At 40.2% G+C, this 27355-nt stretch overlaps 1 protein-coding gene across 1 annotated transcript in view; it reads left to right on the top strand.

Moving 5' to 3' along the window:
* cdh11 (cadherin 11, type 2, OB-cadherin (osteoblast)) overlaps positions 1–23588 on the top strand; it is an 88882-nt gene extending 65294 nt beyond the window's left edge. Inside the window, exons 6-16 of the mRNA XM_078273317.1 lie at positions 429–548; positions 2046–2213; positions 9101–9288; positions 14561–14674; positions 15057–15196; positions 15871–16007; positions 18166–18287; positions 18448–18565; positions 19913–20164; positions 20973–21124; positions 21734–23588. Of these exons, the coding sequence (XP_078129443.1) occupies positions 429–548; positions 2046–2213; positions 9101–9288; positions 14561–14674; positions 15057–15196; positions 15871–16007; positions 18166–18287; positions 18448–18565; positions 19913–20164; positions 20973–21124; positions 21734–22099 (1877 nt within the window). The 3' untranslated portion in view covers positions 22100–23588. The remainder of the gene's footprint in view (positions 1–428; positions 549–2045; positions 2214–9100; positions 9289–14560; positions 14675–15056; positions 15197–15870; positions 16008–18165; positions 18288–18447; positions 18566–19912; positions 20165–20972; positions 21125–21733) is intronic.
* The last annotated feature ends 3767 nt before the right edge of the window (positions 23589–27355 follow it).

The raw sequence follows: 27355 nt of genomic DNA, 5'->3' as shown, positions 1-27355 counted from the left end.
AGATTTACAGCAAGAAAAATTGCTTTCACCTTGTTTTGTAACTTGACAATCATGCATCTTTCACATTATCAAATGGGTTTTGAAAGGGTTTCATAAATCCAGCGTTTATAGAACTCTGTCACCGCATGGAAGAAATAAACTGTTTTATTTAAAACATGAAAATCACCAAGATTGGCGAGTGGATGTTTCCACCCGAAAATGATGAAATGTAGAGAAATAAAAGTGGAGATCACCCTCACAGGAGCAATTCAGCTGCAGTTTCTGAGAGAAGGGAGTGTTTTTCATTCACTTTCCCCATGCAGCCGTGCAGGCAGGTGAAACGACATGTACTCTGTGACAAGCCTATTTCTCAAACCATTCTCAAACCGCATCACTGAGGTAGAGTCATCTCCTGACTTGTCTGTCATGTCTGTGTGTCTGTCCTGTAGGTACGTCAGTGATGCAGGTGACAGCTACAGATGCTGATGACCCCACCTACGGCAACAGTGCCAGGCTGGTGTACAGCATACTGCAAGGACAACCGTATTTCTCTGTGGAGCCTCAGACAGGTGAGGCTGAAAACAGAACCCTGCCCTGGGTCACCAGACATTTACACTACAACCAAATGTAGTGTCATAAAAAAACATGCTAGCTCGCTGAACAGCATCCTGCATATAGATGATATAAAGTCATGTGCAGCAAGTACCACTAAACATCCACACTTTGGTAAGTATTATGTTATGTTATACAGGACCTTCACAATGAGTACTGCAAATCCTAACAGCATATCTCAGTGTGCACATTTCAACACTTGTCATGTTTGGTGCAACCAAGCACTTTCATTGTGTTTCTCTGCAGTTGAGTCTCTGTTTATTCACTTTCCTAAAAACCTGTCTGTTTGGATTCACCTTTATATAGTAACACAACTAGGCGATATGGACAATAACAATACAATAAATATTGTTGAAAACCTGCTTTTTCAAAGATTTAAAAAATGTATTCCTCAAATCTACTCAAGTCTTACAGTCATTATTGTTATTAATTATATTGAACTATTTAGAAGAAATAATCAATATGATTTTTGGCACGATTGTGTATCCCAACATTGTAGACAACAAGCAATAACGGTTGGATCTGTCATGCACCTTGTAGAAACTAAGTCGCTAAGATCAAACTGAACACTTGACTGTGTCTTTCTGCAACCTTTTTACCGCCTACCACTCGTAATATAAAAAGCTAAGAACTCGCTGCTGCAGGGATCACGTAACAGCACGTCCTTCCCACTGAAATTGGTGAGAAAAAGAAGGCACTGCTGTAAAAAGAGATCCCCAGAGGACATTCAGCCTGGTCTCTGAAGAGCCCAGGCCTAATATTTGGGTTTGCATTAAAGGAAGAAATTGGATGTAAGGACAGAGGTTAGGGCGTTAGGCAGACACGGAGCTGTGTTGGGTCAGAGAGAGTGAAGAAGAACAGAAAGAGAGAGGTTAGGGTAGAGAAGGAGAGACACATTGGTTTAGAGAGAGTGAGTTCATGGAAAGAGAGTGGTTAGGACATAGAGAGGGAGAGAGATTTGGGCAGAGTAAATCTGGCTAATCAAACTAGTGTTGGGTGTTTGACTGGCTCAAATCCATAGCTCACATTTCTAATTGGTTTGGAGATTATCAGCTTTGCATGCTGTCACACACATATATGCACACACACACACTTGGCATAATATGACAGTAGAAAGCCACAAGACACTGCAGCTAGACACGTGGAGAAAGAAAGAGAGATGGAAAGAGAGCAGCCGGTGATGAATTAAACAGAAAGAAAAGATCGCTAGGGCTTGAAATGGAGAAATATAATACTTTACACGTTTAACTAGAGTTCTGATGTAAATAAACGATGACTGATGGTGTTTTCTTCCAAAATGAAATAAATGAGGAAAGTAAATCACATTAAAGGTTTTTTTAGTCATTAAAATAACATTAACATTACAATTACATCATTTACATTGATAATGACGCAATAGTCATAAAGAAAGTGAAATTTGAGCATGCCTTTAATGTTAACATATGTCCATTCAGGTATAATTCGTACAGCCTTGCCAAACATGGACCGTGAGGCACGCCAGGAGTATGATGTCGTCATCCAGGCCAAAGACATGGGTGGTCACATGGGTGGGCTGTCGGGGACCACCGAGGTTAAAATCACCCTCACAGACGTCAACGACAACCCTCCAAAATTTCCACAGAGTGAGTACAAACACCTATCTATCTATAATATCTACGTAAGCCCGCATGTAACGTTCCTACGTATGGCATCACCACCAGCCACATTACAGTCTGCCTGTACTCCCATCCTGCAACTTTCTATCCTTTTCTGTACCGCACATCCATGCATGTGGGTTACGTCGGTCCACTTACACATGTGTACATGTACATCACTCTGTGTGTACTGTATGTCTGTGTGTATAACCCAGAAAGCATGTCTTTAGCAAGCAATATAGAAGCTAGGGAAATCACATTAGGAGGCACAAAAGATAACTTAAGAAATCAAGTATTAAAGGTTCTTTACTGGTCCCCTGCAATGTCTTCAGGCGTGTGTGCGTGCCTGGTGTTCGTGCGTGTGTGAGTGCATGCGTGCGTTTAAACTTCTCCTAAGGACATTTGTTGAATTTCTGACTTCAATCTATCTATAATATCTACTATAAGACTGCATGTAACGTTCCTACGTATGGCATCACCACCAGCCACATTACAGTCTGCCTGTACTCCCATACTGCAGCTTTCTATCCTTTTCTGCACCGCACATCCATGCTGTGGGTTACGTCGGTCCACTTACACGTGTGTATATGTACATCACTCTGTGTGTACTGTATGTCGGTGTGTATAACCCAGAAAGCATGTCTCTAGTAAGCAATATAGAAGCTAGGGAAATCACAGTAGGAGACACAAAAGATAACTTAAGAAATCAATTATTAAAGGTTCTTTACTGGTCCCCTGCAATGTCTTCAGGCGTGTGTGTGTGCCTGGTGTTCGTGCGTGCGTGCGTGCGTGCGTTTAAACCTCTCCTAAGGACATTTGTTGAATTACTGACTTGCTGAGCAATAAAAAGTAGTGAAATATTTAGCCTGGATTTGTCAAGAGCTGTAGATTTAATGTTTAAAGAGGAAATGAGACAGAGAGAGACAGAGACATACAAATTCAATACTTATTTTTGGTAATAGATTTTGAAGAAATCACAATTTGTACAGGGTTAACCCTTCTGCAGGTATTACTCTCAAATATGATTAATCTTATGGAAATGTTGGTAATAACAAGTACATAGATGGCAATTATACCCAGACATCTAATGTTCCACCAAAGATTCAATCTTTCTGGTTATCTTATAATGTAAACCTCTACAGTGATTTGCACCACTGTATTTTTTTCAACCAGTGTCAAGTCCAACACCCCCTTTCTCTGTTTCTGTATCTATCTTCTCCCTCGCCCTGTCATAGAGTATCTTTCTGGCTCTCTGTTGTTTTTTCATTTGTTCTTCCACGTTCTCCCCTCCCGTGGCTGTGAGCAGAGCCACTCCTGGCAGCAATTCAGCAGAGTAGCTGCAGGAATGGATGGAGAAAAGACAGGAGGAGAAAAGACAGGAGGAGAAAAGAAGAGACGAGGGCTCTGGATTTAGCCTGTGGAGAAGCTGAATAGGCGAGGAAAGAGAGAGACACGAGCAGAAGCAATGAAGGAGGGAATGTAAAAGAGAGAAAGAAACTGTCAAAACCATCACTCCAGTTCTTGTGTATTCCAACAAGCTGACTGCGCACCAGTGTCTTGCAATGCAAAGCAAAAATCTGATTCTGTAGTTCACGACAAACGGACATTTTGAAGGAGAATTTTATATTTTTCTGCAGCAGATTGTCTTCAGTATGTATGTACGGTATATTTGAATGTGTCCATATTGAGATATCCATATTTCTTCTTAGTACTATGAGCTGTTACATAATCGTAGATAGCACAATGTTGAAACTAATAATAATAATATAATCTAATGCAATCCAATTCAACAGATCAGCCATACTCACCTTTACAAAGAGGATAGTATTCAGTTTTGATTGACACTGACAGAGCTGTTGACTTAACTCCATGTTTATTACTGAGGTTCAAGTTAGTGTTAAAATGTGTTTCTAATAAATCTCATGTTTGTAAGTGGGGAGGTTAAACACCTCAATAATGCAGTTTAGTTCAACACAACTGCATAGTTAATACCTCTCTGAAAGTGTCCATCAAAAACTGAACATAATTATCTTTGTAAAGGTGGAATTTATTGCTGATCGATTTGACAGGTGTATTTAGTGGCCACTAAGTGTATGTTAAAGCCAAGTTAACTGGGGCCTAAAACCATTAAAAGGTAGGTAGATAACCTTGTCAGTAGGATTTGTTGGCAAAAGGACATATTATTTAAATTTTCAAATCCAATACTTTCCATTAAGACAGCACTATTTAGTACAATAATGAAGAAACGCAAAATTTCCAGAAAGCATTTTGAAAATAAGAAAAAGGACAAAATGCAGGTTTTATAACCAAACATTATTAGTCAGAAGTGTTTACTCAGTACCTCTTTGCATTACTCCAAACATCAGCTGTGCATCACTGGCAGTTTACATCTGTGATACAGGACAACACATCAAATAGCAATATGTTGTGGAAGTGGGTACCCTTGTTTAAAAAAAAAAGTGGAAGCAGTACAAACACCTGCAAGAGAAGCATCCCAGATGGTGTGAACGAGGACAGTGATTACTTATTTAGTAGTTGGGCAGAGTGAGAGAGAGCGGAGCCGGAGAGAGACAGAAAAAGGGAAATCAGATAAGTAAGTCAAGAAAGAAAAACAGAGGCAAAGCAAGAGGAAGAAAAAAAGAGAAATAAAGCAGATGCGAAGAGAGAGAAAAGACAACGTAGGAGATAAAAAAAGACAGAAAAAGACACAGCACAGCTTGACTCCCTTGGCTCCCTCTCATATGTTCCAGCAGCTTTTCAGTTCTGCTTTCTGTGTAATTCTCTCCCTTACACCTTATTATCAAGCATCTTCCGTTTGCCACTCTGAAAATCTATTACAGCACAGACAGGAGGAGGAGCAGAAAAACAAAGGCAAATAATAAGCGATTGTTCTTAAACTCTCTCTGACTTTATTAGACTGACATGACAGAGATGGTTTTGATTATATATGCCAGCCACAGTCCTTCACAGCAGCTATCTCTCATTCCTGTTTAAATATTAGCAATGCAGAACAAAGCAGATTGTAAAGGACATCTGAAGCTGTGAAAGATAATCTTTTGGTTGATATCTGCAGGATTGTATTTGCACAATATTTACCTCCAGTGTCTTTTAGGACTGTTATTACAGATCTGAAAAAACCTGACATGAAAGGAAAGGATGATAACCAATCGGTAAGGTATTTCTGTGCCACAGCCGGGATGTTAAAACCATCTTTAAACCTGGGGGAGGAATTTCCAATAAAGGTTTGGCCAGAAAGCAATAGTATGTGTAAAATACATTAAAACTGAGAAGACACATATAATTAATCCAACAAAAATAGTAATAAATAAAAAATATCTCAACTTTTCTTGAACCATAGCACATCTTCATACCCATTTAAAATAAGTGGACATTATTTATTAATTTTTATAAGAGACTTTCACATATTAAATCATAAGAACATGTAGAACTGTGTTGGAGTATGTCTGACCCTTTAAGTGCAATACATACCATCTTCTCATGTGAGGAAATTAAAGTAGTAGCCAGCTAAAACTGAATCATGTTTAAATCGCCAATATGGAGTTAGTAATACAAATAATTTTAACTTTCAATAACAGTATACTCCTCAATAATATTTTCTGTGATCAAAATAATGACAAGAGGTTTCTTTCAAGAATCAGTTTAATATCGGTACCACAAAGCAAAACTAGAAGCTGATCTTAAAGCTTGATTTATGGTTTTGCGGAGGCTCTACGTAAGTGGCCTGAAGTTTATACTTATAGTTTATACTGTGTTGGTCTGTGCGTCGATCTCTTTAAGAAAATAGCAGGGCCGGCATGTGTGTGTGGGGGGGGAGTGTGTGGTAGAGCGAGTGAGAGAGTGACGGTGCTTAGCTTTGGAGCGAGTACCGACTCTAGAGTCATAGTGAGAGAAACAAAGTGTCTCCCCTGTTCTTTCTGACCACGGTGGGAAATCTGTGGCAGGAAAAGTTAACCTTCTCCTTGATTTCATGTTGTTTATGGAGAAGGAGGACCCGGAAATGAGTCGGGGGAAATGCAACGCTACCAAGCCATGGCCGAGCGAAGTGTAGTTTAATTTTTCGAGAAGTGCACATCAGGCTACGGCGGAGGATCCGGTGTAGGTTTGTATCTCCACGTACGCAGCCAAGGCGTAGATTAGGGCTTTGACTTTTGCCCCAAAATCATATTCAAAGTGTGTTTGTTTATTAATATTAATATTTGAATATATTCGAATATTTATTAATAATATTTTGACCATTAAATGCCTTCAGTAAGGCTTATATTGGTATCAAACTTCGTATATGTTCTGTCCACCAGAGGGAAGTGTATCAGTCAGTAGGCGTGCAATGATGTTTTCAGAAGAAAAACACACTGCCACAACAATTGTTTTATTAAAAGTCAGACGCTGGATTAAATACAAACAGTATGCTTTCAACAGGAAGGTTGGATATTTCATCGTAGCCTACGTAAGTGGTCTGATGTTAATACTTTTGCGCTGGTGTGTGCGTCGAGCCGTGTGTGTGTGTGTGTGTGTGTGTGTGTGTGTGTGTGTGTGTGTGTGTGTGTGTGTGTGTGTGTGTGTGTGTGTGTGTGTTAGAGTGAGAGAGTGATGGTGATTACCGGTAGCTTCAGAGCGAGTACTCTAGAGTCATATTGAGAGAAATAAAGTGTGTCCCCTGTTCTTTCTGACAACGGTGAAATCTGTGGCAGGAGAAGTTAACCCTCTCCTTGATTTCATGTTGTTAATGGAGAATGAGGACCAGGAAATGAGTCGGGGAGGAAATGCAACGCTACCACGCTACGGCCGAGCGAGAGTTACATTTTGAAATGCGTGAAAAGGCCTCGGAATCTGAATTGAAAACGTTTACAAGCAAAAGCATTTACAAAAAAATAATGCCCATAACAGGTTCGAAATTCGAATATTAAGGGCTGCCTACTATTCGTTCGAATATCAATTTTTTTTTTAATATTCGAATTATATTCGAACATCGAAGTTTGGAGTCAAAGCCCTAGCGTAGATTTTACGCAGAAGCATAAATCAAGCTTAAGTCCACACACAACACACACACAGTGACACATTAGCTCTGTGCATGAGTAAAGAACTCTCTAGTTAATAATTGTCACTTAAATAAATAGCTGTTCAGTTTGTTTTAAAAAATAAAACCGGTGCCCATTGTTGGACAGAGGCAATATGTTTTCCTAAACTATACTAATTTCTTCATAAAGCCAGTCTGCCTGCCAAGTTTGAAATACTAACATCTACAATATTGCCAATATGACACATACATGTCTCCAGTATAAGTAGTAATAAATTAATGTAAAAATGCATTATTGTTGGTTATCAGATTAAAATCACTGATCTTGGTCAATTGTGGTCATTACATGAGTTACATTTATGAGGCTCTTTATTGGTGTTTATATCTAAACTGGTTTTTGAGCTGTTTTTTTCCAAGATCGGACATCTGTGTGAATACAAATAGTGCAATCATTAATGTGGGGGTAATGAAAGCGCCTACTGACTTTCTCAAACTCTCCTACTTGCTTTCTCATAGAGTAACGGATGTAAAAGAACATTCGTTTTTAATTAAAAAAAGAAAAGTACGGGTGATTTACATGTGCATGACTTACTTTTTGAAACTCATATTTGCTTCCACTGTGGTCCTCGATGGCAAATATACATTTCCTGTATGAGCTGTGTCTCATTTTAGCTCGCAGCCAGGTATGCCAGGCTGCCTGTGTGTCCTGTCATACAATGTTTAACTCAGCTGCCAGGAGCCATTGAAGTTAAGCTACTTAGGACGGGCAAGAATGGAACGACAGGAGAAGAGAGAGGCAAAGGGAGGGCAAGGATGAAATGAGCTTTCAGCCAGAAGAGGCAGGCAGAAGAGAGAGAGGAGGAGGAATGCATGTGAGAGAAGCAGGGCGGAGAGGGGGAGGAGAGGTGAGGATGAATGGAGAGATTTGGAAGGATGACAGAAGCATATAGAGATGCAGAGGGAGGGAACGATGTTACCAAAGCAGAGTCAAACAGAATGGAGAGAAGTTTAAAAAGCATGAACAGAGAGGAAGAGGAAAGATTGGGAGGAGGGATTTGGTGAGGATTGAAGGGGATGTGGTGGCATGAGAGATTTGGGCTGGATGGATCAAGTCCTGTGAATCGCCCTCCTCTCCCACTCGCATTTGCTCAGAAGCCACGTGACCAAGCAAATTTCATGATTCACAAAATCGGGAGGCTTGGACAAGCAGGATAAACATGATAATGGTGTACAACCTATAAAGTGAAGAGTCCACTCTGTGCTCAATTCCTACATCATAGAGTAGGAGGAGGAAGCGAGGAAGGAGGGAATGGGGAGCTCCGGAGAAGATGGTAGGGGAGAAAGGAAGGAGGAAATGACAGATTTGGGAAGTAGAAGTAGAATGATGGACAGAGGCGAGAGGAGGATTTGATGATAAAATGACAGAAGACAAATGAGATGAAGGGAGAAAAAGGTTTGGGGAAAAAGTGAATGAGAGATGATAGAGAGAGATAAAAGAGGAGAGAGACTACTGTAGACATATGGTCCTACTGCTCCCATTCTGCAAGCCAGGTGTCTACTCCCTCAGACATACACTCACCTGACACTATAGGGGGTATTAATATCCTTTGGGCCATATGCATATCCTTTGGGCCATATGAGACAGATGGCATAGTTCATGTTAATGCCTCTCTGCCCTCCAAAACTGTCCCTGCCTCAGATAGTAAACACAGTGGCAGCCAGCCAGGAAATCTCTCTAGAGTGTTGAATACAAACGCAAGCTATGACCAGAAGTTGACACTAACATCACCAACCAGGCAACCAAAGCCAAGTAAATTATTTTGCCTTTTTTTTCTCCCAGGTGTGTATTCCATGTCTGTATCAGAGGATAAAGTGCCAGGAGAGGAGGTGGGCCGTCTTAAGGCCAAAGACCCTGACCTTGGAGACAACGGGATGGTGAACTACCGCTTAGTGGACGGAGATGGACTGGCCATGTTTGAACTGAGAACTGACTCTGAGACCAGAGAGGCTGTTATTAAACTGAAGAAGGTAAGGAATGAAAGAAAAAGACCAATGAACTTAAACCTGCTATGAGTGATTTGTTTTTGGCCACTTGGAGGCAGCAGAAACAATTTGTGAAAACAACTTTTAAGTTGACAAGACAAACTTGTAAGCCAGCAGTTTCTTATTGACACATCCAGCAGTTACGGAGCAAACATTTTCATTCTTTTGGAGTCGTGTTTCTGTCCATCTAATTAATATTAGACCAATATTCAGTCTCTTGTAGCTATGTTTTTGGTCTCTACCAATTGCTAATGGAACTATCCGGATCTTTAGATGCTAAATGCTCCGCTATGTTCACCAACTAGTCTGTTTGTGTGTCTGCTGCCGTGCGTGAGTGCATGTGTATATATTCAAATATATATTGATTATAGCCAGGAAAGGCAGAAAAGAAGAAAGAAATGAGCTTGGGAGAACAGGACAGACATATTTAAAGGCAGTAGAAGTTGTTAGGATGCATTCGTAGGTGGGGATGCAGTAATGAAAGTCAAGATTTCACAGTTTGTTGGTTGTTTTTGTTTCTTCTGGTTGTAGCCATTTCTGGTAAAGAACATTTGTCAAAAGCAATATTAGCTGAAAGTGACTGCTTCATGTGTGCATCATCATCCACTTTTTCAATTTTACCAGCACAGAAATGTAGTTGAGACGGCACATTTTCTAAAGACAAAGCAGTTTGGTGTATGACCTCAACAAGTCTATTATTTGACTCCATATTTGTGTGTTAATGTAATGTGTTAAAAGAAAAAGATATGCAGCAGTTAGAAAGGTTATGCTGGTGTTCCATTCCCTTCTCTGATGACCCTGACAGTTTCTTATTGTGTTTGATATGAACACTCACTTTCATGGTTGTGTGTATGTGTGAGTGCATTAGCTTTCATGCTACTCTAGCGCAGAGAGCTTGTTTTCTGCACTGTGACGACCCCCCTCACACACACACACACACACACACACACACACACACACACACACACACACACACACACACTCTCAGAGCTCTCAGTGATCCAGCTCAGCACACACAATTACACACACGCAGTCCCGTCTTCTCTCAAATACACACAGTGTTCTGTCAAATACACAGCACTCTCTTTCTTATACACGCACACAAACACTCACACACACACATACTGCTGTATGTGTAGCTGCAGGTCAGGCTTATGAGCTGAATCTTTCAGTGAGCTGTGGTAGCCTGTGGCGTCCGCCCTCTCAGTCTCTCAGTCGAAATAATAATACCATTTATAGTCGCGCTATCAATGTGTGGGGCAAAATAAGAAGGAAATGTTCACCAAAGTCTCTGAAAAAGCTCTTTTTCCCCTCTGTTTTGGATTGTTATGCTAGAAATTAAAAGAAGACAATTTTAGGTTTGCCACACATTCAACCCACAGAAAAGCAGCATGTCCGTATTTGGTGGAAGGCTTGGCATTCAAATATGTAATTACAGTATGTGCTTGAAAGTGTGATGGCATTCGTGGAAAGCTGCATTTCCTGTCCAGACAGCAATGACGTTGCTCAAAAGAGCAGCCAGCCTTAACCCACAGCTCGTTTTTACTGATGTTGTGGGAAAATCTCTGTCTGAATCAATCGATACAAGTCTGTTTCATGCTTTTTCTCACAACCGTCTGCATGAGCAATTCCATTGGAGCTCAGTGCTAGAGCATGGCATTAAGACTGTCAGGGTTAGGGGCTCTCATCCCACCAGGATTAAGCAGGTAAATGAGCGAGTGATAATGAGCAATGCTCCCTCTCCTCTCTCAACAACTGCAATGTGTGAGCCCTGGAGCAAGGCAGTTAACCCACAGATCAGTAGAACAGTAGAAAACTGTGGTTGTAGTGGGCAGCTATAAGGTGGGAATTTGTAAGTTTGACCAGATTTGGGTAAGAACTGGAATACAGATAAAACTTAAAAAAAGGATATGTCAAAGAAGTTAGAAGCAAATGTGATTAAATGTACTGATGAGCAAAGCAGGACAGCCCCATTAAAGTAACGAGAGCAACTGATTCCACTCAAGTGGGGCATCATGTTTGTCTGTGTGCGCACGGGTGTGTGCATGTGTTTGGCTGTAAACCAGCCAAAGGCAGAAAACTTTGAGAAGTATTAAATGCGTGTGTAAACATCTTACGCGCAACTCACTATGACTAAAACTAGACAGGACCATCGACCTCAGAGTAAAAACAGTCATGTACCACACACACACACACACACACACACTAATCAGCTATTCTCTTTCAACTGTGTCCTGACGAAAGCAGTCCACAGAATATTAAGGAGCTGTGTGTGTGTTAGGGAGAGAGAGGGAGAATAGGGAGGAAGGCAGTATTGTGAATATTATTATCTCACACTGATTACACAAAGAGGGAGAGAATAAAGAGAGGGTGGCTCTGTCGACTGGGAGATTGAGTGAGAGATAGAGAGAGAGAGAGAGAGAGGGAGAGAGAGGGCAGAGGAGACCCAGAGACAGAGGGAGCATGACGAAAAAGAGAAAATGAAAGAACTGGGTCACATCTACCCAACTAGCATTGTACCTGTCATCAACACGTTAAACACCGACACCACAGAGTCAGATGTCGCTGCGACTGAATGAGAGTGGAACAAACCATTAAAAAGAAATGTCCCTCTAGCACTGAGTCATTTGGCAGCCGCGTCACATGAAAACAGTTCTGAATCTGATCCGATTAGAGAGCTACTGCAAGCTGTTTTCTACGGTGGCCCTGAAGTGCAAATCACAACAGCAAATAGAAAAACGCAACAGCAAATCATAAAACACAACGGCAAATATGAAAACACGACAGCAAATATGAAAACACAACAGCAAATAGGAAAACACTTCAACAAATCATAAAACACAACGGCAAATAGGAAAACACGACAGCAAATAGGAAAACACGTTATTAAATATGAAAACATGACAGCAAATAGGAAAACACGACAGCAAATAGGAAAACAAAACGGCATTAACTTCTACCGGAAAAGGTAGGGCCTATCTAGCTGAGGACAGAGCCTCCTGATTGGACAGACGGACTGTCTGTCTTTTAACAGGAAAGGAGAGGTGAAAAACACGGAAAAGCGCCTACTTTTAACAGACAGACAGTCCGTCTGTCCAATCAGGAGGCTCCGTCCTCTGCTAGATAGGCCCTACCTTTTCCGGTAGAAGTTAATGCTGTCGTGTTTTCATATTTGCTGTCGTGTTTTCCTATTTGTCGTCGTGTTTTCCTATTTGCCGTCGTGTTTTCCTATTTGCCGTCGTGTTTTCATATTTGCCGTCGTGTTTTCCTATTTGTCGTCGTGTTTTCCTATTTGCCGTCGTGTTTTCCTATTTGCCGTCGTGTTTTCCTATTTGCCGTCGTGTTTTCATATTTGCCGTCGTGTTTTCCTATTTGTCGTCGTGTTTTCCTATTTGCCGTCGTGTTTTCATATTTGCCGTCGTGTTTTCTTATTTGCCGTCGTGTTTTCCTATTTGCCGTCGTGTTTTATGATTCGTTGAAGTGTTTTCATATTTGCTGTCGTGTTTTCCTATTTGCCGTTGTGTTTTATGATTTGTTGAAGTGTTTTAATATTTGCTGTCGTGTTTTCCTAGTTTGCTGTCGTGTTTTCCTATTTGCCGTTGTGTTTTATGATTTGCTGTTGCGTTTTTCTATTTGCTGTTGTGATTTGCACTTCAGGGCCACCGTAGTTTTCAGAGGCGTTACCACCATGGTTGATCACTGACATCAAAAAGGAAACAATATCATATCCTTAGTGTTAAACCCTTCTCTGCTATATTTTGATAGAGTTCAGAGCCCTTTATCAATAAAAAGCAGGGTTGCTTCCACAGCTGCAATGATGATAATCGTCAATTATTAAATTAATCGCCAACCATTTTGATAATTCGTTATTTAAAAAAAAAAAAAAAAGTAAAAATTCTGATTCTATCTTCTTAAAGGGACTATTTTCTAGTTTATTCACTCCTCTATGACAGTAAACCGCTCTCCTTCTACTGGAATTTTATTAAGTGATGGTAGCCAGGAGATGAAAAGATCAAGCTTGCTCCTGGGACTTTGCCAGTACATCAGCCTACTGGCTGGAAAAATAGTGGTGGGGGGGGGGAAAGTAGTTATAATCTGGGTTCATAATACAGCAATGATACCCATAACAGTCCTTTTTTTTTTTTTTTTTACTGTGATTATGGCTACGATGGAGCTGGGGATGAGCGCATGTCGCAGCCAAGTGCTGTTGGCAATGTGCAAGTCCTCCTAACCATGGCAGAAAGCATCACTTTGGTATTATAGCTTTTATACAATGACTGCCAACACATTTGTTGACTTAACGGTTTTCCCTGCAGTACTCAATACATAAGAATAGAAGTCAGGGAGAAAGCGGAAGAATTATTATCGCTTTGTAACTGCTGTGTCACTTGTTAATGGCTGAATGAAAAGGTGATGTGAGGAAAATGTGTGATGTTTTCTTTTTGAGCGGCATACCTCAAAGCACACACTCAAGTCTATTCAATATCAAGGCCATTACAAGTCAATTGGTTTTCTCCCAATATAGAGTAAGTGAATTGGAGCTCAGTTCTATATGAGTGAATTGAATCCCAGGGTTTTTTCATTGGCATACCTGTGATATTGAAAAAAACTTTTAACTTGTATTCTCAATTTACCGGTCTTGGTTATAAAGGGTGTAATAAATGAAAAATAAGAGGAATATAGGAAGAAAGAAAAAAAGCCAGTCTTGTGGCCTGGGACTTAAATTTCATCACCCTCCATGTCACCCATAACACTTCTTACTCCCTTTTATCATGTGGTGTCCCAAACTCCCAAACCTAATCCTGGCTCATTAAAAACAGACTTGTATTGTTTTCATCAAACGAAACAACCAAATGATTCATTTTGGTCCCAAACTACTCATATTATATCATGTAATATTATACTAGTGTGCATTTGGGTTACTCCTGTTTTTGCTGCTATGTAATACTAGTGCTAACAGTTAAGACTGCTGCTGTGATAATGTGATAATATCACTTTTTTCATTCATGTAACAACAGCTCCCCCTACCAGAGGGTAAGGTTAGAGCACTGGTATGCACCCACTGCAGTGGATATACAGTGCATTTGATTTAGCATTCAGATAGTATTACACTGCAAAGAAATGATGTACCATTTAAATGTGTGATTACAGTTAATATTTGGTAAAACAGGGATGAATTTTTATTTGAAATGAACTGATTAAATGGCCTGTCTGCTCTATCCCTCTCTCTCTCTCTCTCTGCCTTTTACTCTCTCAGCCAGTGGACTTTGAGACTAAACGGTCGTACACTTTGAAGGTGGAGGGATCCAACCCTCATATTGACCCTCAATACCTCGCTTGGGGGCCTTATAAGGACGAAGCCACAATAAAGGTACACATGTAAAAAAGTGTTGGAAATGGCAAGGAGTGAGTGCATGCGTTTGATTGTGTGCAAGAGTGTGTGATGACGGGCGCCTGGGTAGCTCACCTGGTAGAACAGGAGCCCATATATGGAGGTTTACTCCTCCACGAAGCGTTTGACCCCGCCCTGCGGCCCTTTGCTGCAGGTCATTTCCCCTCTCTCTCCCCTTTCATGTCTTCAGCTGTTCTGTCAAAATAAAGTCCTAAAATGCCCCAAAAAATAATCTTTAAAAAAAGTGTGTGTGACGAGATAAATATCACAGCGTTCTAACTGTGTGTGTGTGTGTGTGTGTGTGTGTGTGTGTGTGTGTGTGTGTGTGTGTGTGTTTGTGTGTGTTTGTGTGTGTCTGTAGATATCAGTGGAGGATGCAGATGAGCCTCCTGTGTTTGTAGATCCCAGTTACACTTTTGAGGTGGAGGAGAATGCGCCAGAAGGCACCCTGGTGGGACGAGTCCACGCCAAGGACACTGATGTTGCCAACAATCCCGTCAGGTAACAAAGAGACACACACAGAATGTACACACACAAACACACTGGCTAAGTCAGGCTTGTAGCAGTAGGAGAATTTCAATTTTCACACCAGAGTAAATTGGAACATTGCCAAAAAAACAAACAAAAAAAACTTGTAAATAGTGTTCCTTCAGCTACACTGAACAAACAATATGACTCAGAAAAACTTCAACTCATATTTGTATGCAGAAACACAGCTTACATGGAAAGAAGTTTTCGACAGAATAGGGATTACAAAAGCATAGCCATCCACGCTGTATACAAATCTACGGAAAAACTATCACCGAGTCTAGACGCGCTATAAAACAATATACATGCCGATATACTGTACAGTAATTATGCATTACAGCTGTTTGCAAACTTATGTTTTTTTTTAACCACATTTTCTCCACAATAATCTAACTGAAAATACATGTCCCTCTTTAAGACTTAGATGATTCGCTGCATCTTGCAGCTGCTACTTGTTTTTATGAATATCACTTACGTTTTCACTCATAAAATTAAGGTATCAATGTCCTAATGTGCAACCTATAATTGTGATGTAATTCACATTTATGTATACTATTTCTGTGAATATTTTAATCCTAATGTATAATAGCACTATTATGTGTGTGTGTGTGTGTGTGTGTGTGTGTGTGTGTTCATTCTCCGTATAGGTACATGATCCCTCGGTACACAGATATAGAGCAGTTCTTTAGCATAAACACAGAGGACGGCAAAATCACCACGACAAGACCACTGGACAGAGAAGCACAGCCCTGGCATAATATATCTGTGTCAGCCACAGAGATAGGTATGTATGCACAGACGAAAGTGAAGAGAATTGGAACTGAATTTGATGTGTGTGGGCATGTGGATATCTTCCAATTTATCTTAAATATATGCTACACACACTTCGAATCACCATCATGGTATTAGCTAAAAAAAGTATTTGGACTGTGACTCATTACAGTTTTGTCTCCACACCTATTACGTTTGAATGTGAGGTGACACAATGGCTATGAGACTGTCAGTGCTAATTTAGTGATATTTTCAGCCATTTCAGAAGACCAGTTAAAGAGCTACAGTCTGCCTGTATTTGATCTTGGCTGATGCATGAGTTCTGCTACTGAAATGATAAACAGTATAGTTTGATATAGGATGGAGAGAAAAAGTCAAAGAGGAACAAACAGATGGGAAAATCCCAGACACCCACCAGGCTGTACATTTGCTGGCCTCCAGAGCCGAACCTGTCATTCTGCGGTGCTGGATACAGTCCATGACATCTTATGCACAACATTTAAGTGGATTCAAGCTTTCTCCCTCTGGGTGGGACTAAAGTTAGCATTTTTTGCTGTGACTGTCATTGAAGAACTGGTAAACTAATTATATATTCAGATTCAGCCAGGAGGAATGGGCTTCATGCAGATGCTTGGTGATATTATTTTTGTTGAGTGTAAATGGCTGTTACCCCAGTTAGTGTGTCGACAGCCAGTGCATGCAACAGTTGTGTTCATGTGCAGTTTTTCTGCATGGCATCTTATGTTGTTTTCATGTAACATCTTAGTCAGAAATAGAAACAAATGCAGATCTACTGTGTTTAGTAGGCTATTGATAGATGTGCAAGTTATCTGAAATGTGTCTAGTAATTCTACCAACTAGGATTTAAACTTCTTCTAAATTGTATATTTGTTATTTGAATCCACAAAAGACAAATGGAAGGAAATCTGAAGGCATATAGCACAACCAGCTATTGACACACCACTAAGATTTAACTGGTAACAAATGGCATGTGTTCGCTTTCATTTAACGTTTATTACTGATTGAATGAGGTGATTACAGCACAGAAAGTTGGTAGGCAGATGGTCAGTGACCCAAATGATCTAAACCCTGATGCAGTGAAAGAGAAGTGAAAACTCAAGTTAAGGCACCACTAAAACTTTGTAGTATCCATGTCCACCACCAACACTCTAGCAAACTATACAGAGAGAGTGAGGGGCGAAAAGAGGGGAATGCCAGTCGACTCACAGGCCCTCCGGCGCTTTCTCTCCTCGGCTTCGACCCCACAAACTCTCCAGCCAGCAAGCCACAGTGGCCCCACCCTGGTATTCTGTGGTTGGGGCTCAAACTACCAGAGCGCTGCGTGGTTTCCCTGTGGCGTGCTAGACGCCAGACGGCCAGATGGAAACGGGCTCGGCGCCCACAAAACTAGGACCATTGCAGGCTACGCTAACCGCTAACAGGCACTGGAAAGCTAAATAAATGCCTAGTAATGACAGGGTAGTGGAAAAATGATACTGCCTAGAATTACAAATATGCAAGGCAGTACAGTGTAGAAACGAATGGTTGTTTTTTTCTTGTTTTAAAGATAAATGGAGAGATAGAAAAATACACTGGTCTCTCGCAGTCTTTCTTAGTTAATATTCTGGATGAATAAGGAGTTCCATTTTGCCGTATGTGTCTATTTTGGCTGTTTCGACATCATTCTGTCTGCATCACACCATTTTTTCATCAATTTATTCTTCAGCAGGCATAACTTGACATTTGTCTCTTTAGAATATCAAAATAGTTTCGGGGAAAAAAAGTGTGGGAGCAGGCTAACAAAGTGGGAAACTGTCGGACTGGATACGTTGATGTCTAACAAACTCATGTCTGTAATTTTTGCAAGTCAAAAACAAATAGCTGGCTGAGTGGCTGACTGATTGACATGCAATCTTGCTGGGGAATATTTATAGTTAGCTTTGTGTTCAGCCAATGCCAAAAACATGGATTACAATGCAGACACACAAGCTTTCACACAAGTACACATTGAAGCATAAATGACGTTTTTAATGACTTTGACATTGCTTTGAATTTTTGTATGCAGCAGAATACTGATGATTTTGCCCTCTACTTTGTGTGTGTGTGTGTGTGTGTGTGTGTGTGTGTGTGTGTGTGTGTGTGTGTGTGTGTGTGTGTGTGTGTGTGTGTAGGAGGCCACCACCAAGACACCAAAGTGCGTGTTAACATTAAAGTGAAAGATGTAAATGACAACTCCCCAGAGTTCGCCACCAACAACGAAGTCCTCATGTGTGAAACTGTCGCGCCAGGGAAGGTACGTGTGTCTGTGTGAGAGCGTGTGTGTGTTTGTGCATGCATGTTTAGGTGTAGAACTGCATGTATATGCACATGGATTGAGGGATTACGGTAAACAAACATAAAATACCCACAAACTGTATTTTTCTTCCTGATTTGTGTTTCTGTGTGTGTCTAAGGTTATTGAAACAGTAAGTGCAGTGGACAAAGATGAGATGGCTCACAGACAACACTTCACATTCAGCCTCGCTCCAGAAGTCACCCACAACCACAACTTCTCCCTCAAAGACAACAGAGGTAGATGACCATTCAAATATTATTTTCTTTTATTCTTTTCACTTCTTTCTTCACTTCAGTTTCTAGCCCTTTGTAGTCGCCAATCTTACAGTTTCTTTATCTGCGGTCTATTCCCCCCCCTGTTCACTCAGATTATATCAAAGCCTTACCAGATGGAGGCTTACACCACCTTGTTGAAAGCAGCAGGTGCTCTGAATCTCTCTCGCACACACGCAAATGCACACATGTTCTGCGGGCTGTATTAATTGCAGTGGGGTCTCTGTCCGTCTGTACATATATCTTAGGGGGCCAACTGATTGAATTAAGTTTTGGGAGTGCTGGGAGAGAGACTACAAGAAAGAAAGTGGCAGAGAGACAGAGAGAGGCAAAAAAAGAAGTATATAGAGAGAGAGAAAGAGGCTATATGAGACTGAAGAAGAGAAGAACACAAAAGCGGAAATGTGAATGATGCTGAGTTGAGTTTCATATGATCAACAGGGAAGAATGTACATGATTTGAGGGAGCTATTGAGCATACAAAACCAAATAAAATCAGTCAACAGACTGTGCCTTGGAACAGAGCCCTTCTCAACAGTATGTTCCAGGCGTGTGTGTGTGTGTGTGTGTGTGTGTGTGTGTGTGTGTGTGTGTGTGTGTGTGTGTGTTACTGTGAACTGTGTGCACTCACAGAAAAAAGAATTGGGGGAAATGAAAAGAGACGAAAAGTGAGAAATTCTTTAATCAAGAAATCCCAAATAGAAAACAAGAGAGATAAAAGGTAAACCTGTGTGTCACTATGCTGCTGCTGTTGAATTGCTAAAATATGGATCTAAAAGTGCTATTAGCTTTAAGGTTAAAATGAAGGACCAAGCTTGATTTAAGGTTAAGGTTGGAGCAAAAAGTTAAGGAATAAATGCAGCGACTGAGGGCTCTCGCAAGTATAGTAAGACCAGTGTGTAATACTGCAAAGTTGTCCATGAGTAACTCTGTGTACAATTAATATGATTTGCTGTTCATCCAGCAATTTTGGGCTACTTTCCTTACTTTGCTCCAACTACCCTGTTCAGTGCAGTAACTTTTATGCGTTTCACTTATATTGCTCGGAAAATGTATTTTAAATGTAAATTTTAGAGACCGTTTGCTTGGTGATGAAGCCTGTAAAGAACCTCATCTCTTCCATTGTTAGAGGGGGGAAAAGATGATGTGATGAAGTCCAAGCTATAATAAAATAAATGCAGAATTTGGTATTCAGACTCAGCAATGTGTACTTACTGTCTTTTATACTTTACTCTTCTTTGGTAGTTTTAAGACAGTATATTTCCATCATGTTTCTATCTACTTACCAACATATTTCTGTCTCTCTCAACAGACAGCACAGCCAGTATCTATGTGCTCCGTAAAGGATTCAGCCGTCTGACCCAGGATGTTTACTACCTTCCCATTGAGATAAACGACAATGGTTTCCCCGCTATGAGCAGCACCAACACCCTGACCATCAGAGTCTGTTCCTGTGACAGCAGAGACACCATCCTCTCCTGCAACGTGGAGCCCTACGTCCTACCTGCTGGTCTCAGCACTGGGGCGCTGATAGCTATCCTGGCTTGTATTGTCATTCTGCTGGGTAAGGAGCTATAACTTAAAATTGGAGATATGTTAGGTGGGGAATGTCAAAGAAATTACTGATTTACACAAGATTTTCTAGCAGTGTGTTTACAGAATGAGTCTTTTAACCAAGTCTGTCAACTTGATGTCCAAATAATACCAAACAACACTATATTTACTTTACACAGAGGTTAAATGTGGGGAAGTGAATCAGGCTGTCCACCTCTGTAAATGTTGCACTACATTGTTTGAGCTCCTGGAGCCACCTGTGTATCATCAGCTACAGCATCACTTCTATACTCTCTCATAAACCCATCCTTGCGTAATCCTTTAGTCTGGGCACATTTGAGTGATAATGTGTTTTATTTTTCATTTGGTGAAATTGTGCACAATGGGCTTTCAAAAACAGCAAATGTTTTAAAAGTCTTCAATTGCGTCTCCAGCCTTAGTTTTCTTCCTCAGTGCACAAGGTTACCCACACTGCAGCTGTTATCCATCTTCCTTTTTTTCTGTAATGTACTAGCACATTGTATCTTCACAGCTGGCGTTTACACTGCATTCTACCCATAGTAGTACACAACTGAGAACCCTTTAGAAGGTGAACATGTTGCTAACCACCAGCAATTAAAATGCCAAGTGTGTGTATAGCACAATACAGTAATGATATTAATTAAACTGTCCAAGGTCTAATTACACAGCTCCCACAGTGCATACTAATTATTTAATGCCAGCTTTTCCCCTTTTTCACCGAGATTGTGTGAGGACTGTTCTTACTGACTGTCCTTACATCCAGAGCAATTTTTGATTTGTGCGTTTCTTTTTGGCAGCAATAGTGGTGTTGTTTGTTGCACTGAGGCGTCAGAAGAAGGAGCCATTGATAGTGTTTGAGGAAGAGGACATCAGGGAGAATATAATCACGTATGATGACGAGGGAGGTGGTGAGGAGGACACGGAGGCTTTCGACATCGCTACACTGCAGGTATGAAGAAGGGCAGGGAGGCATCCTAGTATTCTTTATGTTTCTCTGTTTTTGTTAAAGAAGGTAGAGTCAATGAAGAATAAAAATGTGAAATAGGGCTGCACGATATGAGGACAATATGTAATTGTGATTATTTTGACTGATATTGCGATTGCGATATGAGTCACGATATTGGAGGGAATGATCGTTTTTGTATCATTCTCATTTCCATTGAAAATGATTAACATTGAAAGAAATTAAAATGTTTATAGTGTGATTCATGCTAGGATCTGTACCAAACAAAGATTGTTTTTCTTTAGTCTGTAGGATACGATTTGTCTCTGCAGCACCACAATACTTAACTCTGAATGGTTTGACACATATTTTTCCATTGACATTTTGCGATTTGGATATTGCACTAGTCCATATTGTGATTTTGATACAATTGCGATTAATTGTGCAGCCCTAATTTAAATTTTGTTCATATTCACTTATGTTATTTGCTGATATTAGAGCATGATGTACCTCATTCGCCAACAAACAATTTTCCGTCAGCTCTTTCTCATGCTCTACAACTTGAAAGTCTCTTTAGAGCCTTATCTGACTAGTGCTCTCTTTCTAATTGTCCAGAACCCAGATGGTGCCAACGGTTTCCTGCCAAGAAAGGACATCAAACCAGAGCTTCAATATCCCATGAGGCCTGGCGCTGGCCGTCCTGCAGCCAACAGTGTCGATGTTGATGACTTCATCAAGACTCGAATTGCAGAGGCTGACAGCGACCCGACTGCACCTCCTTACGACTCCATTCAGATCTACGGATATGAAGGCAGAGGATCATTGGCTGGGTCATTGAGTTCCCTCGAGTCTGTCACAACAGAGTCTGACTTGGATTATGACTATCTGCAGAGTTGGGGGCCAAGGTTTAAGAAGCTGGCAGATTTGTACGGAACCAAAGACTGCTTCATTAACGATGGTGATGATGGGGAAGACTCTTAACAGTGGTCTTACTGATTGGACGCCCCCGATCTCTGATTTATGGATTCCATGAGGATTTGTTAACTGAGGGTAACACTCCCCAGAGCCCAATTATTATCAACTACAACCTGATCAGTTTATGCCAATGTGCAACGGACATTAACAGCTCTCCCTTTCACAGCGCCTCCCTGGTCCTCCAAGACGATTTGTTAATGAACACATAATGAACGCCCAGTATTTCCAAAATCTCTCTCTTTTCCCACCTACAGTATGTCTCCTTCCCTTTCTTTTTCAACAGACTTGAGCATTTCAGGGCTAGGAGATTTGTTATGCCACAAGTTTGTCAGTTTGAAAGTAAATTGTTGGGAAAACATGTTGCTGTGTGATCAAAATAACTTGCTTATAGCGAACTGTTTAGTTTCTTAGAGGTTCCATATACTTTTGTGGACCAGATTCACGTACTTCCTCAACGGTTCCTGAGTGGGGTATATTCCCTTAGTTGCTCTCTTTGTGGTGTATGTAAAAGACACACAGAAAGACAGGAAGAGAAAGATACAAGCTAATTAAAAGAAAACGTTAGTCTGGGATCCAGCAACTGTCTGATATTATGGAAGGGAAATAAAAGGGTTCAAACAGTTGCAAAAACTTTTTTTTTTTTTTTCTTCAAATGTTGTGTGTGCAAAATTCAGCAGTTACTGTGGTGTCGATAGCGTGACAGACTCTGGGTTGTTGATACTTTGAAGACGCTCATCTTCACAGTATGGTGGCCTTATAATAAATAAACAACTCCAGGGGTGAACACAACAGGAGTAACGATAGAGACTGCTAGCTTCAGTAGCTACACACAGACAAATGATCCCACAAGGACTGGGTATCTGTGAAAATGCTACACAAATACCTTTTTTCTAGTCCCAAAAGAAGACAGCCTCAACATGGATTCAATTGAAAAACTGTGGACGATTCTTTGTTTTCATTCTTTACTGCAGAGAAGACGTGAAAAGAAAAACTGCCCCTCTCCACGCCCCTGTGTCCCCAATCCTCCTATCAACAATCACTTCCCATACCGAGTCCACCGACAAATGATCACTTCCTCATTCAGAGTCCACCAATGATGATCAATCACAATGAGTAAAAACCTGTGAGCTCTAAAAAACGCCTTAAACTTAATGGACACTCTTGCAACGCAGTGCATTCTCTTTTTTTTTCTCTCCTTTTGTTTCTTTTTGTAACTTGAAAAGCATATTCAGAAAGCAAACTATTCTCCACGATGATAGGTATGTACAGAGCAATGTGCAGACATGTGATATATCACTTTGAGGATCCAACTTGCGCCTGGTGCACTCTTTAAATAGGATGTGCAGTTTCTGCCAGCACGGAAAATGTAGACCGTGAAAATGTGCATTGTGTTTTTTTCCCCCCAACACCAGCTATGTTGGCAGCAACACCTGTTGTATCAACAGGTGTTGCTATTTAAACATAAAATGTGCACACTGGAAAATAACACAAGGTGTCTTTTACAGAGAGGCTGAAAGCAGAACATCCTTTTTAAGAGTGTAGGTTCTTGTTCAATCTCTTTTTAATGTTATATTATTATTGTTGTTTTTTATTATTATTATTATTATTATTATCATCATTATTATTATGACAATAATTGTCTTTCTTTGGCTGCAGCTACACAGGAACACATTCACGTTTAACTCTTTGCAGCTCAGATTATGGTTGTCTAAACATGCAGAACTACATAGTATTTCATTTTCATTTTTGGACAGCTATAAGAAATCTACTGCCAAAAGTTAAATATCCACTTTGGTTTATTGCCTGTGTGAATACAACCTCTCTCTTTTTTTTCTCTTTTTTTTTTTCATTATTTGGCGTTTCTTCGTTCCTTCTCCCTGTTTAAGAGGAAAACTAGCAATCTGTTGCAGTGAGAGAACGCTTCGTTTTTATTCTCTGTCAAGTTTTATGGTACCAATTTGTACAATTTTAAAAGTTCTTATTTTAGTATACATGCAGAATATTCCAGTATTACAACAAAAAACATGTTAAGAAGATAAGATTAAAAAAAAAAAAATGTTACAGCATCACACTTATATTTTCTGAACATTGTAATGTTGCTTTACTATGTGCTTCAATCTCCGAAGCGAAAAAAAACTTTGAAATAAATGCTCTTTTTATAAAATGATATTGAACAGTGTGTGGAAGTTAACTTTGTGTTAGCTTAGGTACTTAATGGCTTACATTTATACTGACAGGATACCCATTACTTGATGCAGTGGCAGTCAGGTGGTCTTTATGGGATCCATGCACGGAATATATAGTACAAAGTCAAACAAAATTGCAAAAAAAAAAACTTCAAAAGAAGAAAGAAACTGGGTTTGCTTTCTTTTTCTGAAATCATTTGAATCTGCCTTTGTTTTAGTCATTTTACACATTTGACAGTTTGTTTGGTAATGAAAGCAATATATAGAAAAAAATGAACAACACTTATTCATATCATGCTATTCAAAAATACCGGTTTTATCAAGAACGATATGATAAGGCACACCCCTACCGGCAAGTCAAATACAGGCAAGGGCACATTCTTGGTAGATTACTTTGCAACACTACGAAAGATAAAATAATTGCCATTGTGCTAACTTTTTTTATAGATTTTTACAGAAGTGTAAAATCTTGTCTCATAATAATATGAACTGCAGTGCGCAGTCTAAAAAGCATTTGAACTGGACATCCTGGATGGTATTTCATGTCTCACTGGTACCTGAAAAAACGAACTCCCATCAACGCAGCCCTTTGCGTTGTTTTAACACAGGGCTGACTAAGAGTCTCCAGCCATGAGAACAACTCTGTGAAGCTTTACTTAGGCACAGCGGTGCTTTCAGCTAAATGCTAACATGCCGGTGTTTAGCAGGCATAATATTTACCGTGTTTAATATCTGAGCTTATCATATTTTGCATGCTAACATTTGCCAGTGCACTAAACACAATGTGAGGCTGATGGGATGACATACGTTTTGTAGGTATTTGGTCATAAACAAAGCCTTGGACAACTTAAAATGTTGACATAAAGACCTGATGATATCACCATTATGGAGCCACGTCACTAGGGAGGCTAGAAATAAAACCCTTTTAGAAACCATAATCTGGTCTGGTTGGTTTTTTCAACTGTTTTTTAAATTAGCTTACAGACCTTTCTATGTTTTGCAGTGAGAACCTTTTTTTTTTCATATGTGGGTGCAACAGCTACCAGAACCAATTATTCCGTAATTCTGGAATCACTTTAACATTGCTTATTAAGCCACTGGCTCCACAAACACACCTTTGGGAAGACTATCGTTTTCATCGCCTCCATCATAAAGAAAGAATTGTCATGCAAAAAAATACAACAAAAAGACAGACAGACACAGACACAGACTCACTCACTCACTCACTCACTCACTCACTCACTCACTCCTTGGGGAGCAACATCTGAAAGGTCAGGCTGCACTTTGGATGCACAACAAAGAGGGGGACATAGAAAAAGAGAGGCTTGAGGACACAAAGGAAGAAGTGAAAGGAAAGAGGGGAAATAGATCTGAATGGGCAGGGAGAGAGAGAGGACTGGTGCAGCAAAATGATACCATGTTGAGGTTATTTTACTGAGACTTTATTATTTTAATGTGGAGAGGACATGAGAATGAAACATTTGTGATCTTTCTGACCTGGCTTGAATTACAGTATTGTGTGGAATTAAAAGCGGATCCTAGAACACAGCATTCACAATAAATAAGGGTTATTTTCATTAACAGTTGATTTGCTTACTATTTTCTCGATTAACAATGTAAAATGCTTAACACAACTGCCCAAAGTCGAAGTTTACATGTACTGTATAAGTTGCTTGTTTTGTCTCAACAGTGCTAAACCCAAATAGCTTTTCAGTGTACAATCATAGAAGACTAAAAAACAGCAAATATATACCTAAATGAGGCTAGAAAAAAAATGACTTACATGGATAGATAATTCGTTTTTTATTGACTAAATGTTTCAGCTCTACAATGAATTCTGGGTATTGTAAAAATGTAATAGGAATATTGCATTCTTTGGCCTACAGTGGGAATATTTGAATAATCTTCTGTGCAAGTAACATTCAAAATTCAAGATCTGAAATTAAATGATCCTTAAATAACTAAGGCCAGATAGCAAGATGAATAAGAACAGAGGAGTAGGAGGAAGCTACAATAAGATTGTGATGTTAAAGGAATTCCCACCCAAAAGAAGTCACAAATAGAAGAGAATGTTATGAGATTATCATTAGTATCTGTAGTGACTCTGCTGCAGTCCAAGTTCCATTAAATCTAACATGGGTGTGTGTCTACATAAATTGCAGAATAGCATCATTTATTATTCGAAAGAAACAAAGACAAAAGTAGTATAAGAATCTAGTAGAGTGAGAGAAAATAAAAGACAAGGATCTGAGCGTTCCCACTGCTAACCATAGTTCAACATGGAACAAACAAAGAAGAAGGAAGGGAAGAGGACGGATAAATATTACTGCACATGAATTAGCAAAATATGCGAGGTGGAAGAAAGGGTAGTGTGAGTAAAAGAGGAAGAAAGATCAAGAGGAAAGGTTGAAAAAGCAGTAAACATGTGTGCCTCCTGCTAACCGTGGTCCCACTGGGGAAGAGGGGTGTGGAGGGAGGAGAGGTGAACTTCTGCACCTGACTGGACCTCTCTTTCTGTGTCCCGCTGGGAGAAAGACAGAAGGAAATTGAAGGCGAATCGATCAGAACAAGGAGGACAAGTGAACTGTTGTGTGTACCAGCTAGAGGTGACAGAGGGGAAGCAAGGAGGACGTGTAAAGGAATGAGCTTGTGAAGGGGTGAGGATTAAAAAATCAGAGGATGCAGCTGGGAGGAAGAGCGGGGAGGTGAACTTTTGCACCCCTTTATGCAAACTTAGCATTTCCAGCTGGGAGAAAGACAGATGCAAAGACAAGGGCAATCAAGTTTTACTGGTTAAAAAAAAAGACATTTTAATAGCTAATGGGCCAAATGTGATGTTGTCAGAGTTAGAGCCCGACCGATATATAGGCCGATATCAGGCATTTTCCAAACTATCGGTATCAGCATTTATAATGGAGAATAAATGAATATTTAAAAAAATAAAATAAAAAACAGACGAAACACCCTTCAACCATGTTCTGAGTGTTGGCGTTGCATAGTTTGTCCACCAGAGGGCGCTCTACAACGTCCCTGTTGGCAACCACTGCATGAAAAGTGGGATTTTGGTCAGTAAGCG

This window comes from Sander vitreus, chromosome 17, assembly GCF_031162955.1.
Source record: "Sander vitreus isolate 19-12246 chromosome 17, sanVit1, whole genome shotgun sequence".
Lineage (NCBI taxonomy): Eukaryota > Metazoa > Chordata > Actinopteri > Perciformes > Percidae > Sander > Sander vitreus.
Note: the sequence above shows the minus strand (reverse complement) of the source record. Positions and strands in the feature narration are given on the sequence as shown.